We start from the raw sequence: 17,545 nt of genomic DNA on the forward strand, positions 1-17,545 counted from the left end.
AAAAGTCTAGCCTCCGTGGCTGGTCAGATGTCAAGATTACATGGCCATGGTCAAAGTCTCAGCTGACGGGACGATCACAAGGGCCAGCCCTGATAGCGGTTAAAGACAGGGCCCATGGGCCAGGTACATTTGAGGATTGAGCCCCTAAGTCAAGGGTAAATGAAAGAAAGCCTTGGGCGTAGAATAAACAGACCCAGCGTACAGGTCTGGACATACAAGCCAAGGATAACGACGAACAGAAGCAGGTCGGAAAATAGGCCTAGTGTGCAGGTCGGGGCATACAAGCCAAGGATAACGGTAAATAGAAGTAAGTCGGGAAACAGACCCGGTGTACATGTCTGGGCATACAAGCCAAGGATAACGACGAACAGAAGCAGGCCGGGAAACAGACCCGGCGTACAGGTCTGGACATACAAGCCAAGGATAACGACAAACAGAAGCAGGTCGGGAAACAGACCTAGTGTACAGGTCGGGACATACAAGCCAAGGATAAAGACGAACAAAAGCAGGTAAGGAAATAGGCCTAGCGTGCAGGTCGGGACATGCAAGCCAAGGATAATGGTAAATAGAAGTAGGTCGGGAAACATACCCGGCGTACAGGTCTGGACATACAAGCTAAGGATAACGGTAAATAGAAGCAGGTCGGGAAACAGACCTGGCGTACAGGTCTGGACATACAAGCTAAGGATAACGGTAAATAGAAGCAGGTCGGGAGACAAACCCGGCGTACAGGTCGGGACATACAAGCCAAGGATAACGACGAACAGAAGCAGGTCAAGAAATAGGCCTAGCGTGTAGGGCGGGACATGCAAGCCAAGGATTACAGGGATCAAACGCAGGTCAGGAAATAGATCGGTTAGGCAGGTCAGAACGAACAAGCTATCGATAGTAGTGGATCGAAGCAGGTCAGGATGTATACCCAGCAAAGCACTACAGGACAAACAAGTCAGAGAATCGTAACCGCTTGTCAGAGAATGTCAGAGAATAATCAAGGTGTCAGGGAATATGCTAACAGTCGGGGTGCACGACGTCTTCGATCTCACCGTCATCCTATCAGGAAGAGTCACGTGTCAATCACCACCAGACAAAGCCTAACAGCCGACATTCCCTGACACTGGTCAGGTCCCAGAGGCATCCGTTGCAATATAAAAAGGGATGCCTTGTCCCTTATGCAGGTACGCTTACTCGTCATTTCTCACTAGTCTTTACTTTTCGTCCTTGCTCTGTGATTTTCTGGGGAAAAAGTACCTTACTTGAGCGTCGGAGGGCTTGACCCGGGGACTTTTTCCCTAGTTTCTCGTCTCTAACGACCCATGGGCTCGTCTGAGTGTGTGCAAAGCAACAGCATCATCATCCTAGTCATCTTTCATCGTCAACCGCCTATGAAAATCTTTCCAGGAGGTGCCAGGTAGATTCAAGGCTTCAGTGACTTTTCGTCAACTTCCAACACACCAAGGCCCGCCTTCATCCGACTCAGCTTCCGGATGGGATCAAATTTGGCGCCGTCTGTGGAAATACAACAGCCTGTTCCGGAACGTGAAGATGGAGGAGTCTGGCCGCATTAATGTTACTATGACCACTAGAGAATATTAGCTTTTCAAGGAGGCCAAGAGGCGAGCAGCCTCCGTAAAGCAAGCGACTGTCTCGCGACCGCGACAAGTTCCTGCTGAAGCTTCTAAGGAGCCCCTCCCTGTTTCAGATCGGGGCTCTAAGAGAAAGCAACCTGAGATATTTCCTCAGGTTCCTTATCGTGAGCCTGGGGGTATTATCAACCAGAGCCCCAGGGCCACATCCTCACGAAAGAACAACCGCAAGTCTCCATGGCCGAGAGCTCACTGCCCAGGGATTCAAAGAAGGGGAAGGCTCTCATGATACCAGAAGTATTCCCAGAGGATCCGGAAGAGAAAGTACCTTTCTCAGCCCGAATTTTAAATAAAAAATTACCCAAGGGTTACAGGGCTCCGTCGATCGGAGAGTACGATGGGAGCAAAGACCTAGAAGAGCATTTATGAAAATTTAAGAATGCAGCTCTGCTGCATCAATACAGTGATGTTGTCAAATGTAGAGTTTTCTTAAACACTCTAGATGGCTCTGCATTGAAATGGTTTGATGGGCTACCTCAAGGGTCCATCACCTGTTTTTTGGATTTCAAGACGGTCTTCCTACGTCGTTTTGCCAGTAGTAAGAAATATCAAACGACAGATCACTGTCTTTTCGCTCTAAAGCAAGGGCCAACCAAGCCCTTAAGAAGTTATATCAACCGTTTTAATCAAGTGGCCCAGGATGTCCCCATCGCCACTTCAGAGATTCTAATGAGTGCCTTCCCTCATGGGCTAGGAGAAGGAGAATTCTTCAGAGATCTCATGAAAAATCTCGCTCAGAATTTTGATGAAATGGTGGAAAAAGTTGTCTGCTACATCAAAGTGGAAGAAGCACAAGTGGCTCGGAGGAAAGCCGAAAGACCACCTCCCTCTACTAACAAGTCGGAGAGAAGAGTGCCTCAACCACCTCCTCAACCTCTACCGTGCACTCGGGAAGCTAGACCTACCTTCTAACCCGGGACGGAGATCAGACCCGCTCCCCGACCAGGACCATGGAACAATCGGTATTTTACTTATCATCGGTCTCGCACTCATGATACTAATCACTGTTTTCAGTTTGCTCGAGATTCCAAACGGGCTGCCGAGATGGGCTTACCACCACCTGAGTTAGCCCCTCAGTTAATCAAGATGATGGAAGAGCAACGAGCCGTAGCAGGATAGGCCGGGCAATCCCGTCCTGACCTAGCAGGACCCAGTACTCATCAACCCAGTCAGGGGAAAGAGCCAGAAGGATCACGGGAGGCCGAGAACAGAGGCAATGCTGCCGTCAGGGAGATCGACATGATATCTGGTGGGCCAACTGATGGAGATTCAGGGAGAGCACGCAAGTCACATGTGCGTCGGTTGGAGGTGCATACCGTCGGATGTAGTCAAGAGCAGGCTGTTGGCCCTGTTATCAGCTTTGGGCCTGCAGACCTGGAAGGTCTGGAGTTACCTCATGATGATGCCCTCATCATCAAAGCCATCATTACCAATAGCCTAGTGACTCGGGTTTTTGTTGACACTGGGAGCTTGGTCAATATTCTGTTCGTGACCGCATTCGAGGAAATGCAGATTGATGCTACTGAACTCCAGCCGGTGGCCACATCTCTATATGGATTTACATGCAATGAGGTGAATCCAATGGGTCAGATTAAGCTGGTCATATCCATGGGCACTAAGCCATTGGTGCATGAGGAGGAGCACTTTTATAGTGGTGGACTCTCCTTCTTCTTATAATGTCATTTTGGAAAGGCCCGCCCTACATGAATTTAGGGCTGCTATTTCCACCTTCCATCAAAAAATCAAATTCCCCGTGGGCGAGCAGGTCGGGGAAGTTAAAGGAGAACAAAGAATTTCTCGCCGATGTTACATTGATATGGTCCGGGTGGAGGCCCGGAAAAATCAAAGGATGCGAGACGGAGGCATCCACGCTGTTCAAGAAAAGCCTTCACCTATGGCTGAAGAGCCTATCCCCTGGGAAGAGGTACAACTGTATGCTGAGTTACTCGAGAGTCTGACCCGAGTGGCAAACGACCTTCCTTCTCCCCTCAAGGAAGAGTTAGTTCAATGTTTAATTCATAACCGGGACGTCTTCGCCTGGTCTACAGAGGAGTTACCCGGGGTCAGGCCAGAGGTAGCTGAGCATAAGTTACATCTACTACCAGATTCCCGACCTGTCAAGAAAAAGAAAAGGAACTTCTCGGTTTACCAGAACAAAATAATCAGAGCCGAGGTGGACTAGCTCCGGAAGGCAGGCCATATTCGGGAAGTGCAGTTCCCGTCCTGGCTTTCAAACGTGGTTTTAGTGAAGAAGCCCAACAATCAATGGAGGGTGTGTATAGACTTCCGAGATCTCAACCGAGCTAGTCCCAAGGACTGCTATCCTCTGCCTCGGATTGATCAAATGGTGGATTCCACGGCCGGCTGCAAGAGGATTTGCATGCTGGATTCATACCAAGGGTACCATCAAATACCTTTAGCGGTAGAAGACCAAGAAAAGGTTAGCTTCATTACGGCCGACGATACTTTCTGTTATACTGTCATATCCTTTGGTCTCAGGAACGCCGGAGCCACATATCAAAGAATGATGGATAAAATCTTCCGGGAGCAAACCGGGCGCAATGTGGAGGTGTATGTGGATGATATACTTATCAAGTCCCCGTTAGCTGTTAACATGATCAAGGATGTAGAAGAAACATGCAGAACTCTCCGGTAGAATGGACTGAAGTTGAACCCCTTGAAGTGCCTATTTAGAGCTAAGGGGGGAAAATTCTTGGGTTACCTGGTGATTGAGCGAGGGATAGAAGCCAATCCGAAAAAAGTTCAGGCGCTACGGGATATGCAGCCTCCTTAGAATTTGAAGGAGACTCAGAAGCTGGTCGGCAGAATAACAGCCCTGTCAAGATTCATTTCCAGGTCTGCAGACCGGGCTGCTCCTTTCTATAAAGTGCTTAGGAAGGCCTCCAAATTCCAATAGGATGAAGATTGTACCCGAGCTTTTGAGGAGCTGAAGAAGTACTTGGAGACTTTGCCATCTCTATTTAAGCCAGTTGTTGGAGAACCCTTGTGGGTTTACCTATCTGCCACCCCTGAGGCCATAGGGGCTGTGCTTGTTAAAGAGCATGACAATGTACAACGGCCAGTGTATTTCTTCATTCATCTATTAAAAGGGGCCGAGTCTCGATATACGACCCTCGAGAAGTTGGTTTATGGATTGGTCCTTATGGCTCGGCGGTTGAGACCTTACTTTTTGGCGCATCCTATTATAGTGTTGACCAATAGCTCTATGGGGAGAGCCCTGACTAATGTAGAAGTTGTAGGCCGGCTTATCAAGTGGGCGACGGAGCTGGGGGAATATGATATACAATATCAACCGCGCACAGCCATTAAGGCACAGGCTTTAGCGGATTTCCTAACAGAGATTCATCAGACCAACTCTGAAGAAACTTGGAAGATATATGTGGATGGATCGGCGAATCACCAGGAAAGTGGGGTCGGGGTCTTGATGATATCCTCCCAAGGAGATATACTCCAATTGGCGGTTCGATTGAATTTCCGAGCCACCAACAATGAGGCAGAATACGAGGCTTTATTGGCAGGACTACAAGCAGCCCGACACGTAGGGGCAGCTCGGGTAATCATTTATTCATATTCCCAGATAGTGACTCAGCAAATAGTTGGCAACTTTATGTTAAATGGCGACAAATTACAAGTGTATCGAGAAGCTTATGAGAAAATGAGAGAAGAATTCACAGAGGTCACGGTAACTAAGATCCCCAGGTTGGAGAATGAGAGGGCAGATGAGCTAGCAAAGATGGCCAGTTCCTTAACCACTTGGGTGTTAGATCGGTCAATGACACAAACTTTCTTAATAGCTCAGATAGATCTGCAAAACAATAGAGAAGCAGCTATTGATTGGCAGGCGCCCATGATCAACTATCTCAGGCAGAGTATCTTACCGACCGATCCGGAAGAATCACGGCTGATCAGGAAGCAAGCTCATGCTTATGTCATGATCAGAGATCAGCTCTACAAGAGGTCCTTCTCTCCACCCTTACTCAAATGTTTGGGTATAGAGGAGGCCGACCAGGCCTTGCGAGAAATACATCTGGGATGCTGTGGCAATCATGTAGGCAGCCGGACATTGTCTCACAAAATACTCCTGGCCGGATATTTCTGGCCCTTATAAAGAGATGCTCACAAATTGGTAAATACCTGCCTGTCTTGCCAGAAACATCAAAATTTAACACATCGACCTATAGCTCTGCTAAGGACGTCTATTGTCTCTTGTCCTTTTGATCAATGGGGAATGGATATTGTGGGACCATTTCCGATGGCGCCAAATCAAAGACGTTTATTATTGGTGGCGGTAGACTATATCTCTAAGTGGGTGGAAGCAGAGGCCCTGGCCAGGATCACAGAAGATGCTGTCATACAATTTCTATGGAAGAACATCCTTTGCAGATTTGGTATTCCTCATAAATTGGTGTCAGAACAATGGAAGGCAATTTCAAGGGAAAAAAATCCAAGTCTGGTGCAAGGGGTTCGGCATCACGCAAGCCTTCACTTCAGTAGCATATCCACAAAGCAATGGTCAGACCGAGGTGGTTAACAGAGAAATAGTACGAGGTCTGAAGATTAAGCTGGATCATGTGGGAGGCAATTGGGTGGAGGAGCTGTCAAGCATTCTGTGGGCTTATCGTATAACACCAAGAGAAAGTACAGGTCTGATAACATTCCACCTGGTTTATGGCAATGAAGCAGTTGTACCCATAGAAATAGGAGTACCATCAGTCAGAAGGACCTTATACGATGAAGGAAACACTGAGCGGTGGTTAGTTGAGCTGGATCTTATTAGCGAAACCCGTGACAAAACGGCGGCTCGGCTGGAGGCTTATCAACAAAGAATGAGGCAAAATTATAACAGAAGAGTGATTCCTCGATTATTTGGGGAAGGAGATCTAGTCTGGAAGCAAATCAAGCCCGTGGGAGATGTAACCAAGCTAGTACCGCAGTGGGACGGGCCTTACAAGGTCATCAAGAAGTTATTGTCCGGGGCTTATTACTTACAAGATGAACGAGGCAAGAAGCTAGACCGACCCTGGAGCGCTAATTACATGCAACCTTATCGAGTCTAAAGGAGCACGCCAAGAAGAGTAAGCCGGGCGGTAAGCCGAGCTGTCACTTACCCGACAAACCAGGGTAGCAGACCGGGGGAAAGCAAATTGGAAAAAGTAGAACAGGATGTGAAAGCGGAAATTGTATGCCCTAATACTTTTTGTGGCAAAACTAAGCTAATTTTAGCAAAAGTAAGCCTTATAATGCAAAGGGAAAAATAGCAAAGTACTTTACAAGAAATCGTTAAGTCGTTATATACAAGTAGCCAAGAAAGATCACTTGAAATGAGCAAAAACTTTATCGGGGATCTCTTTAAGGATCCGATCATGATCTAAAAATTCAGGAGGGGGAGCTGAGTTCAAATAGCCTTGTTCATAAAGTTGACGCAGAGCCCCGGCCGCCCCGTAGATAATAGATGTGGAGAAACGCTGTCCAGCTTGTGTACAGAATTTCGGAGAACGCAGGTACAGAGCGCGGTTCTGTTGACAGCGATCATTCTCTCCTTCTTTGTAAACGGCCAGAGTTGTCGATGCCCCTTCTGTAGTAGCCCGAGCCTGAGAAAGTTCATTTCGAGCGGCTAATAGTTCTGCTGCTTGGGATGTCAATTGGGTCTCCTGGGATTTTAACTTCTTGTCTTGTTCTTGCGCTAAAGTCTCGGCGGCTCGCAGCTTTTGAGCCAATTGGTCCATAGCTTGCTGATGCTCCAAAGCTTGCTGGTGTACAACCTCAACTTGGCTTTTTTCTTCCTTAAGGTCCTTAAGCTTTTGGTCAAATATCATCAAGGATACCTCCAGGCTATTCTTCTTTTTGGTTAGAGCCTTTATTTCAGCTCTCAAGGCGTAACTAGCCTGCGTCGAGTTATTCAGTTGAAGCTCCAGTTCAGTTACTTTGTCCTGCAACATCTTATGTTGACGATGAATGGCATAGAAAGATTGATTTACTGTCAAGGACTCTGCACAGCCCTAGAACATAGGAGAAACATCTGATGAGGATGAAGAATATAATAGTTGCAGCAAAAAATCAGGGAACCTGACCTTTATATATAGCTCAGAGAATCTATCCATTTGGGCAAGAGGTGGCAAAAGTTCCATCTGATGTTTACTTTCGTCCCACACAGTGGCCAGGCGACCTTTCAATGTCAATCATCTGGTGGGAACATCACGCCGAGATTGTAGCCCATCCACAAAAGGAGTGGTGGTACGATAGTAAAGAGGAACAGGTAGTGGTGATTGAGAAGGCCCTGCAGCAGAGCTAGAAGGCTCAGAAGCTGACCCCGAAGGAGTTAAGGGAGGCACAGGAGACGGTTCTGGAGGTGAGGTAGCGGGTGAAGGGTGTTGTGAGGAGCCAACTTCAGCGCGTTGAGGTTGTTGCGAAGCAGCGGGTTGAACCAGTGGGGGATCAACCTGAACTTCGAGCGGAGAAGGTTGAACTAGTGGAGGCTCAACTAGAACTGTGGAGGGATCAAGAGGGATATCTGCCTGGCTCGGGACAGGAGCCTAGGCTATAATAGGAGGCGAAGGAGGAGAAGCGGTTGCAACCGGGGGTGAAAGACCGGGGGTGAAAGAGAAGGGATGGTGGAAGGGTTTGGGTATGGCATCGAAGGAGAGGCTCGACGGCGAGGTCTCTGAGACAACGACTGATTATCCGAGTCGGACTCTTCAGATGGTAGCTGAACCCTACGTCGAGAAGAGGAGGAACCTTCACGATCCAAGCGGTCGTTTACCGAGCGTGCTTGACGAGCCACTTGAGAAGCCACTCTAAAAACAGGGCTGGCGTAGGGAACGTTGCCTGATCTTCGACCAAGGCCCAGACCAGGGATATAAGTAGCGCGGGGAGGATTAACCGATTGAAGAGGAGTCGTGGAAATGTGTCGGGCTGTGCGCGGGGCCCGGGGGCGAACAGGGGTAGCCGGCCAGGGGGGACGCGCAGTTCGGGGTGAGTAGGACGAGCCAAGGGAGCAGGTCGGGCACTGGAAGACCCTCGGCTAGCAGACCGGGGTCGAGGATTTGCCAGGGAAGCCACACCAACGGAGGTCGAAGACGAGTAGGGGAGTGCTCTTCTTTGTAAAATGACTCGACCCCGCCTCATGATTTCCATGTCACTCAGAGGAAGAGGCTGAACCTCTGAGGCACGGGTTAAAACTTCAGCTGCATAGGATAAAGTAGGAGGTCAGTGGTAACAAAAAAATGAAATATTGTCGAAGCGGTGACAGAACTGAAAGGGAAGCGTACCCAGGGAATGAGGCGTATCCGGAGTAAGATAGCTCAGGCGGAAGTAGGCAAGTAACTCCTCAGACAATAAGCGGGTTAAGTTTAATTGCCAGCCCGCTAGGCGAGAGGAAGCTTCTATATAGGAGGTATCGAGATGAAAATCCTCCAGCGGTGGGCTCGGGGGAAGTGAAGATTGCCATCGCAAAGGCCACTCCACCTCCTGGGGGAATCAGATGAAGAAAAATTTATTCCTCCAGCTTGGGTCAGAAGGCGGCAGGGGAGAGAAAAAAGCAGTCCGAAGGCGAGACTGGAAGCGGAAAGTGCCTTCTTCCTGTTGCCGGAGGGTGAAAAAATAATGGAACAAGTGGGTGGACCAGGACAACTCACAAACATCGCAAAGTACCATGAAGCCGCAGAGGAGTCTTATAGAATTCGACGTCAACTGTCTTAGAGGAATCTTGAAATGGTGGCACACATCCGAAAAGAAGGGGTGCAGGGGAAGACGAAGGTCGGCCACAAAGTGCTCTTTAAAGAAAGTGCAATATCCATGGGGAGGATCAAAAAATCGATGTATCCCGGTAGGAATGACCACATGCGCATTATTCCCGACTCCGTAAGTATAGTGCAGGTCATCCCGATCCAATTCATCGAAAGTGGATGAACCAGGGTAGTACACCACCGCCAAAGAAGGAAGAAAAGAGGGGGACGCCATGAGAAAAGAAATGGAAGGAAAGAAAAAAGATCGAGCGGGGAGCTAGCAACGCAAAAGCAAAGGTTCGGGAACGATACTGGACTCTAGTGGAATGAAGAGGAAGATGGGCAAAGCCTGGAGGCGAAGCTTGAGGAGATTATTTATAGCCACCAAGTAGAGGGGCAGTTTCGTCAGACTATCATCCATTGGAGCAAAATAATTGGCGGGAACAAAGAGAACCGACGGATCTTCCTTGAAAATAACACCCAAGGGTATATTTGGAAAAGTACCAGCATGAAGTACGAGGAGAGGGATCTCGGAATAAGACACTAGTTATGGAAAAGTGCCCTCGCTTTCCTGGTATGGGATTCACCCTCAATTTCCCGGTCTGAAGTCATCCCTGTTGGATCGAGAAGCGCTAAAGGGGGGGGTGAATAGCGCTCGTGGCTTTCACTCTGTTCGGAATCGTAAAACTATCGGAGTTAAAACACGCAGCGGAATAAATAAAATCAAACAGAAAGAACACAAGGATTTACTTCATTCGGAGTCTAGATCGACTCCTACTCGAAGGCCCACGATCCTTGATCGCTTTCTGTGGGCAACAACTATAAGCTCGATAAGGTTTACAAGTATAACAATTTACAGCTTAATTTAAACCAGAAATCTTATACCGACAACAGTGGATGAAAACACGAAGCTCCGAGTCGTCGGTGTCGAGTCGCAGCACTTCCGGGTCGTTGATTTAGCAGCACGTAGCAAGAGGATCACTTGGGATGAGTTGTTCTGAGCTGCTGGTCGAAACCCTCTTATAAAGGGTGTTCAAGGCACCTTGAAAGCCATCCAAGGCACCTCCATGCTAGCCGAGTCATACACTGAGATAGGGGCTGAACTGGTCAAACCTTATCAGGTTCAAGGCGCCTTTATCCTCCAGTCCAAGGCGCCTTGAGCCTCCTTCAAGGCGCCTCCAAGCCTTCTTCGCAGCCAGCTCATCTTTTGCACTCGAGGCGCCTCCAAGCTCCATGGAGGCGCGTCGGACACTGTTCATCCGAGGTAAACTTGTGCTCCTTTGGTCCTGCAAAAGTGTTAGTCCCAAACACATACCCTGCAAAACAAAGTTAGCACAAAACAACAGTAAATATGATAATAGAATATAATGACAGTCTCCGTACTGTCCAGGTCTGACTTCGAATTTTCAACCGAAAACACTAGGTCGACCCGACGCCTACTGTTCCCGCTACGGGGAACGCGTCGTCACCTACTTCCACTCAGGAGATTTACCTGATGCTAGTGCGATCCTCCAGATCGACTGAATTTTTGTTCGGTGCTCGATGCTTTCGGACTTTCTGCTGGACTTCCGCTTCTCGGCTGGTCCAGTCTTTCACCTAGTTCGCGACACCAGGAATTTCCACCTAGTGTTACCCCCCCCCCCCCCCCTAGGACTTTTGCCTGAAGTACTCGACCCATCGAGACTTTCCGCATAGGGTTACCACCCCCTAGGGTTTTCACCTTGCCTAACCGCAGCTAGGGCTTTTTCCTAAGTATACATAGGACTTTCCTGCAATCCCATTCAGACCGTTAGATCACCACATATCTTAACTTTGAATCTTTTGCCATTATCAAAACTTATGTTCGATCGTCGGATGTTTCCCGCACCAATAATCTCCCCCTTTTTAATTATGGCAACCCAAATTCAAAGTTAAGTAAAATAAATGCATAAGTATATTAAAAGGTTTTATGCGAGCAAGCTTAAGTATATAAATTCAAATAAAAACATAACTTAAGCTAACACTTAAACTTTTGTGAAGCTCCCCCTTAATACAGGGCTTCCTTTTTGAGTTTTGAATTTTTACTTTTGAATTTTCTACTCTCCCCCTTTGCTATTTATCAAAAAGATAAGCCAGTTGAAAACAATTTTCAATTTTTCTTTTTGAAAAACAAATTAGGCTACGAAGAAACGGGATAAGTGCTAAGTTGAAAAATAAATTTTCACCTAAAATTTTGAAAGCACTAAGTTAAAATTTTGCAAAACTATCTGAAAGGTGAGTTAGGAAAATATCTTAGCAAGAATTTTTAAAGTTAGGTTTCAAGCTTGGCTAAGTTTGAAATTTGCTCTATGAATCACTTAGCTAAGCCTTTTGCAAGCATTGAATTTTGAAAATATAGCTTAAGTGGAAAAAGGGTCTTATCTTAATTTTGAATAAAATAATACTTATTTTTTGAACAATTAGTAGTAAGAACTTGTTAATTTTTAGGATGAAGAGAGAGTAGCTAAAAATTTAAGTTATTTATTCAGTTGGTCCTTAAGTCCAAGCATGAGTCAACTTACTTAACTTGTCTTGATCAGGTATCAGAGCCATAAATTACAAGCATGCTTAATCTTAATATTTCTATTTCCTTCACCAACTGTTTAACCTTTAGCTACTTGCTGATTGCCTAGAGGGCAGCAGCTTTCACTTGGTTAGTCAAGTTAAGTCATTTAATCCAGTTAGATTTGACTAAGGCTGGAAGACTTGACTTGATTACTGTTAATAAAGTATTTAACGCCCAGACTCATATTGATGCACAGAAATAAGCATTCTTGAGTCCAGGCTATACCCTATGCATCTCACACCATTCTATGTTTCCCAAACACAAGCAAGGTATACCTAGGTGTTTGTGAGATGCTCTGGCTGAAATCTAGGGGAACAGGATTTCTAGGGTAGAGCCTAAACTAAGTCCAATTTCTGAAAATTCTAAGAAAAGGGGATTTGAAATCATTATTTTTCCTAGAGTTTTTTAAGAACAATTTAAAAGTGGTTTTGAAATTATACTCACAATTTTGAAAAAAAAGGGACAAATAAGTACTGAATTAAAACATAAGTCAGCTAAACATAAGATAATCAATTCCAAGATACAACCAAAAGGTGAGTAAGATATCCAGGTCCAAAAAGTGAGTGTGACATATCCAGACAATCTAAAAAGATAGAGTCAAGCAGGCGGATCGTCAGTTGGAGGATCAGCTAGAGGCTGCTCGGGTGCCGGCTGAGGCTGTCCCTGACGTTGTATCTCGCCTCGGAGAGACGCGAAAGGCATTGGAGGCACCTCGGACATGATCCGAGGCGCCTTAATCTCAGGCGGTGGGAGTTTTCTCGCTGCTTTCTAGGGCGCCTCCCGTGTATGGGAGGCGCCTCCAACAGGCGCTACGTGTTCCCTTTTTTTTTAATTTAAATTGTGATATGAGTTTAATTAACTTTAAGCTAACTGATTTTGAGAATTAAGTTTTGATTGATTTTGTAAATAATTTAAGTTAATTAATTTGAAAGATAATTTTAAAATTAAGTTTTAAAAGATTTTTAAAATAATTTTGAAATTAAGTTTTAAAAGATTTTTAAAAGATTTTTCAAATAATTATGAAATTAGGTTTTTAAAATGATTTCTTAAAAGATTTTTCAAATAATTTTGAAATTAAGTTTTAAAATATTTTTAAAATGATTTTTAAAAGATTTTTCAAATAATTATGAAATTAGGTTTTTAAAAGATTTTTAAAATGATTTCTTAAAAGATTTTCAAATATTTTTGAAATTAAGTTTTAAAAGATTTTTAAAATGATTTTTAAAAGATTTTTCAAATAATTTTGAAATTAAGTTTTAAAAGTTTTTTAAAATAATTTTTTTTGAAATTTATTTCAAATAATTTTGAAATTAAGTTTTAAAAGATTTTAAAATGATTTTTAAAAGATTTTTCAAATAATTTTGAAATTAAATTTAAAAGATTTTTAAAATGATTTTTAAAAGATTTTTCAAATAATTTTGAAATTAAGTTTTAAAAGTTTTTTAAAATAATTTTTTTAACAGATTTTTTAAATAATTTTGAAATTAAGTTTTAAAAGATTTTAAAATGATTTTTCAAATAATTTTGAAATTAAGTTTTAAAAGATTTTTAAAATGATTTTTCAAAGATTTTTGAAATTAAGTTTTATTTGAAAAAATAATATTAATTACGAATTTGAATTTGAGTTAATTATGAATTTAATTTTGAATTTCTATTCCGTAGTCATCTCACCCGATCTAAATTTTCAATCAGGGAATCCTATAATTTTTGTGAGATGAATTATGGTTCAATTTTAGGGTTTAGTTTAACTTTGTGTTAGATTCAGGTTTAGCTTTGGGTTCAACAAGTAAGCGTTGTTTGGATAAACTTCTGGGCTATGGTGAGTCACAAGGACCTCATTAAAGTAATCATGCCTTCGAGCTTTCCCAAATAATCCTACCCATTGAACTTAATATTAAACCTTGGTCTAACTAATTATGATCCATTTAAGGGTAGCTTCGGTCAGTTCCACTTGGCCAAATGCACCGGGTCGAAGCCATATCTTCCTAGACATGCGATGCCCAAGCTTCCCTAACGTACTATCATCCAAAAACTTCACCAGTACCATGGGTCAAGTTAAACCTAGCCCATTTTATCTAACCTTAATTACCCTGCTGGGTAGTCTACTCTTGTTTACCCATTTCGGGTAGATTAAGTTTGGTTACCCAATCGGATAGTTTAGTTGGGGGTGCTAGCTATTCTGGATCCTCTTTCTATTTTTTTTATTTGATTTAAATTGAATTTTAATTTAATTTGATTTTAATTTAATTTCGAATTTTTAATTTATTTTTGAATTTTGAATTTTAAATTTTAATTTAATTTCAAATTTTTAATTTAATTTTGAATTTTGAATTTTAATTTAATTTCATTTCGAATTTTTAATTTAATTTTAAATTTTGAATTTTGAATTTTGAATTTTAATTTAATTTCAAATTTTCAATTTAATTTTAAATTTTAAATTTTGAATTTTAATTTAATTTCAAATTTTTAATTTAATTTTGAATTTTGAATTTTTAATTTAATTTTTAATTTTGTTTTGAATGGTGGTTGCACCGATTCAAAACGACCCTGCTCTGATACAAATTATTGGATCGAGAAGCGCTAGAGGGGAGGGGGGTGAATAGCGCTCGTGGCTTTCACTCGGTTCGTAATCGTAAAACTATCGGAGTTAAAACACGGACTTACTTCGTTCGGAGCCTAGATCGACTCCTACTCGAAGGCCCGCGATCCTTGATCGCTTTCCGTGGGCAACAACTATAAGCTCGATAAGGTTTACAAGTATAACAATTTACAGCTTAATTTAAACCAGAAATCTTATACCGACAACAATGGATGAAAACGCGAAGCTCCGGGTCGTCGGTGTCGAGTCACAGCACTTCCGGGTCGTTGATTTAGCAGCACGTAGCAAGAGGATCACTTGGAATGAGTTGTTCTGAGCTGCTGGTCGAAACCCTCTTATAAAGGGTGTTTAAGGCGCCTTGAAAACCATCTAAGGCGCCTCCATGCTAGCCGAGTCATACGCTGAGATAGGGGCTGAATTGGTCGAACCTTATCAGGTTCAAGGCGCCTTTATGCTTCCTCAAGGCGCCTTCATCCTCCAGTCCAAGGCGCCTTGAGCCTCCTTCAAGGCGCCTCCAAGCCTGCTTCGCAGCCAGCTCATCTTTTGCACCCGAGGCACCTCCAAGTTCCATGGAGGCGCCTCGGACAGTGTTCATCCGAGGTAAACTTGTGCTCCTTTGGTCCTTCAAAAGTGTTAGTCCCAAACACATACCCTGCAAAACAAAGTTAGCACAAAACAACAGTATATATGATAACAGAATATAATGACAGTCTCCGGACTGTCCGGGTCTGACTTCAGATTTCCAACCGGAAACCCTAGGTCGACCCGGCGCCTACTGTTCCCTCTACGGGGAACGCGTCCTCACCTACTCCACTCAGGAGATTTACTTGATGCCAGTGCGATCCTCCAGATCGACTGGATTTTTGTTCAATGCTCGATGCTTCCGGACTTTCTGCTGGACTTCCGCTTCCCGGCTGGTCCAGTCTTTCACCTGGTTCGCGACACCAGGACTTTCCACCTAGGGTTACCCCCCCTAGAACTTTTGCCTAAAGTACTCGACCCACCAAGACTTTCCGCATAGGGTTACCACCCCCTATGACCTAGGGTTACCAACCCCCTAGGGTTTTCACCTTGCCTAACCGCAGTTAGGGATTTTGCCTAAGTATACTTAGGACTTTCCTACATTCTCATTCAGACCGTTAGATCACCACACATCTTAACTTTGAATCCTTTGTCATTATCAAAACTTAGGTTCGATCATCGAATGCTTCTCACACCAACAATCCCGACCTAGATTACCGGGAAAAGAATAAACCGGGAGGTAGGGCCAAGCCAGGGGGATCAGCAGAGATAGGAGAGGAAAGCAGGTCGGGGTAAAAGAGGGATTCCCGATCGGGGTCCAATAAGACATGCTAGGGGGCCAAAACACATTCATAGGATCGCGGGTCGTATCGGTTTGGAAATATGCCATAAAAGGGTGAACATACTCTAAGAAAGTTGATAAGCTATAAGAGAAAATCGAAAGCCGATGGTCATGTCACATCACAAGAAGGTTAAACACGCTAAATTGAAGATAAATCTGGAGTTTTTAGCAAATAGTTTGAACGAGAGTTGGATGACTACATCATTACATCAAAAGGGCAATACATAATAGCTCAAGGATTATGGATAGCAGGGTCAGCAGGAGGCTCAGGGAGGAGGAACAAGTCGTCATCAACTTTAAAAGAAGGAAGTGACTCGTCTGGAATCTCTCTCATCAAGTGGGCAGTATCTTCGAAGTCTTCTGAAGGGGCAGCGCTAAGCAGATCCTGTTTAAACATTTGGTGAGCCCCACCAGCCACGCCGGAACAAAGCATGAAATTCATCAAATCCCCTATCTTCCTTAAAAAGAAAGGGGAGGTGACGAATGCTCGCCTGTAGGCTCTCAGACGACCAACTTCTCCCGCCTGGTAATCTGTCAACTCTGCCCGGGCCTTCTCTGTGTCAGCTCTGGCCTTCTCCGCATCAGATCGAGCCAAAGTCAGATCTTGTTGACCCTGAGAAACAACCTCCTGAGTCTTCAAAAGGTCAGCTTGCTTTAATTTAAGGGTCGCTTGGCTGGCCTCCCACTGGTTGTGAAGGGCTTTCTCCCGATTTGAACTAGAGGCCAGTTGACCCTGGATATGAGTTAAATTCTTCTGAAGAGCCTCCCGGGTTTCCTGCAGACTCGTCAACTAGGCGTCCTTGGCATCCATCTCCACCACCAGAGAGCGACGCCTCTCTGCTTCAGAAGCTAATTTGGACTCGCTTGTCCTCAGAGCTGCTTCTAAAGTCTTAATTTTATCAAAAGGCGCATGGGAAATGTTGCAGGCAGACTCTACGGACTCCCCAATCAGTCGGAGATAGCTTGCTAAGTCCCCAGGGGTCGGATTGAGGGGATCACGAGGAGTCAGCGGCAGCTCTAACTCCTGAAGACGAGCCTTCAATACATCGTTCTCCTTCTGCAAGCGAGTGTCGTATTGAATGACGCTCAGATTGGCGGAACAGGCCTATGTTAGATAAGGGAAGAAAGATTACAAAAGATTCCAGCAGAGGAGCATTGATACAAGAAGACTTATAGAAATAATCTGGCAAGCCGCTTGGTCTAGCCCCGCCATCGGGGGATTCTTCCAAAACTTCCGATTGCCTAAGCGCCAAGATGCCGCTAAATCGCCCTGTAGTTCAATCAGGGCAATAGGGGGAGGAGCCCCTTCAGCAGTTTCTTCGGTGGCGTCCGACCCTATGGAGGAAGGCAGGCGCCAAGAGTCAGTAAAGGAATACTTCTTGCGAATTTTCCTCCGAGTCCGAGAAGTAGAGGCGGGAGCAGCTAACGGAAGGGAAGCAGATTGAGTTGCAGAACTCCCGTGCTGGTCCATTAAAGGAAGATGTAGCTGCCCGGGAGAGGAGGCCTGAGCAGGAAAAGAGGCCTGATCGGGAGTTATAGCCCGACTGGGGGTCGGAGCTAATATGTGAGGCGACATAATGGGAACTTCCGACCCCAAAATAATCTCCTGGT

General features: G+C 44.8%; 1 protein-coding gene across 1 annotated transcript; it reads left to right on the forward strand.

Moving 5' to 3' along the window:
- The first annotated feature begins 3,459 nt into the window (after window positions 1–3,459).
- On the forward strand, window positions 3,460–6,721 carry LOC122023191. Its single transcript, XM_042581273.1, has 4 exons — window positions 3,460–3,717; window positions 4,561–5,712; window positions 5,815–6,087; window positions 6,182–6,721. The coding sequence occupies exons 1-4, from the start codon at window positions 3,460–3,462 to the stop codon at window positions 6,719–6,721; spliced, it is 2,223 nt and encodes a 740-aa protein (XP_042437207.1).
- Window positions 6,722–17,545: the final 10,824 nt, after the last annotated feature.

The sequence above is a fragment of the Zingiber officinale genome, chromosome 9B (assembly GCF_018446385.1).
Source record: "Zingiber officinale cultivar Zhangliang chromosome 9B, Zo_v1.1, whole genome shotgun sequence".
NCBI classification, from domain to species: Eukaryota; Viridiplantae; Streptophyta; class Magnoliopsida; order Zingiberales; family Zingiberaceae; genus Zingiber; species Zingiber officinale.

What these genes read in the sequence shown, in the direction of transcription:
- LOC122023191 (XM_042581273.1), top strand. Translation starts at nt 3,460, where the DNA reads ATGGTCCGGGTGGAGGCCCGGAAAAATCAAAGGATGCGAGACGGAGGC. An exon ending in TGGGATGCTGTGGCAATCAT is followed by an intron (nt 5,713 to 5,814) that starts GTAGGCAGCCGG and finishes CTGTCTTGCCAG; the next exon opens with AAACATCAAAATTTAACACA. An exon ending in TGGTGTCAGAACAATGGAAG is followed by an intron (nt 6,088 to 6,181) that starts GCAATTTCAAGG and finishes AGCAATGGTCAG; the next exon opens with ACCGAGGTGGTTAACAGAGA.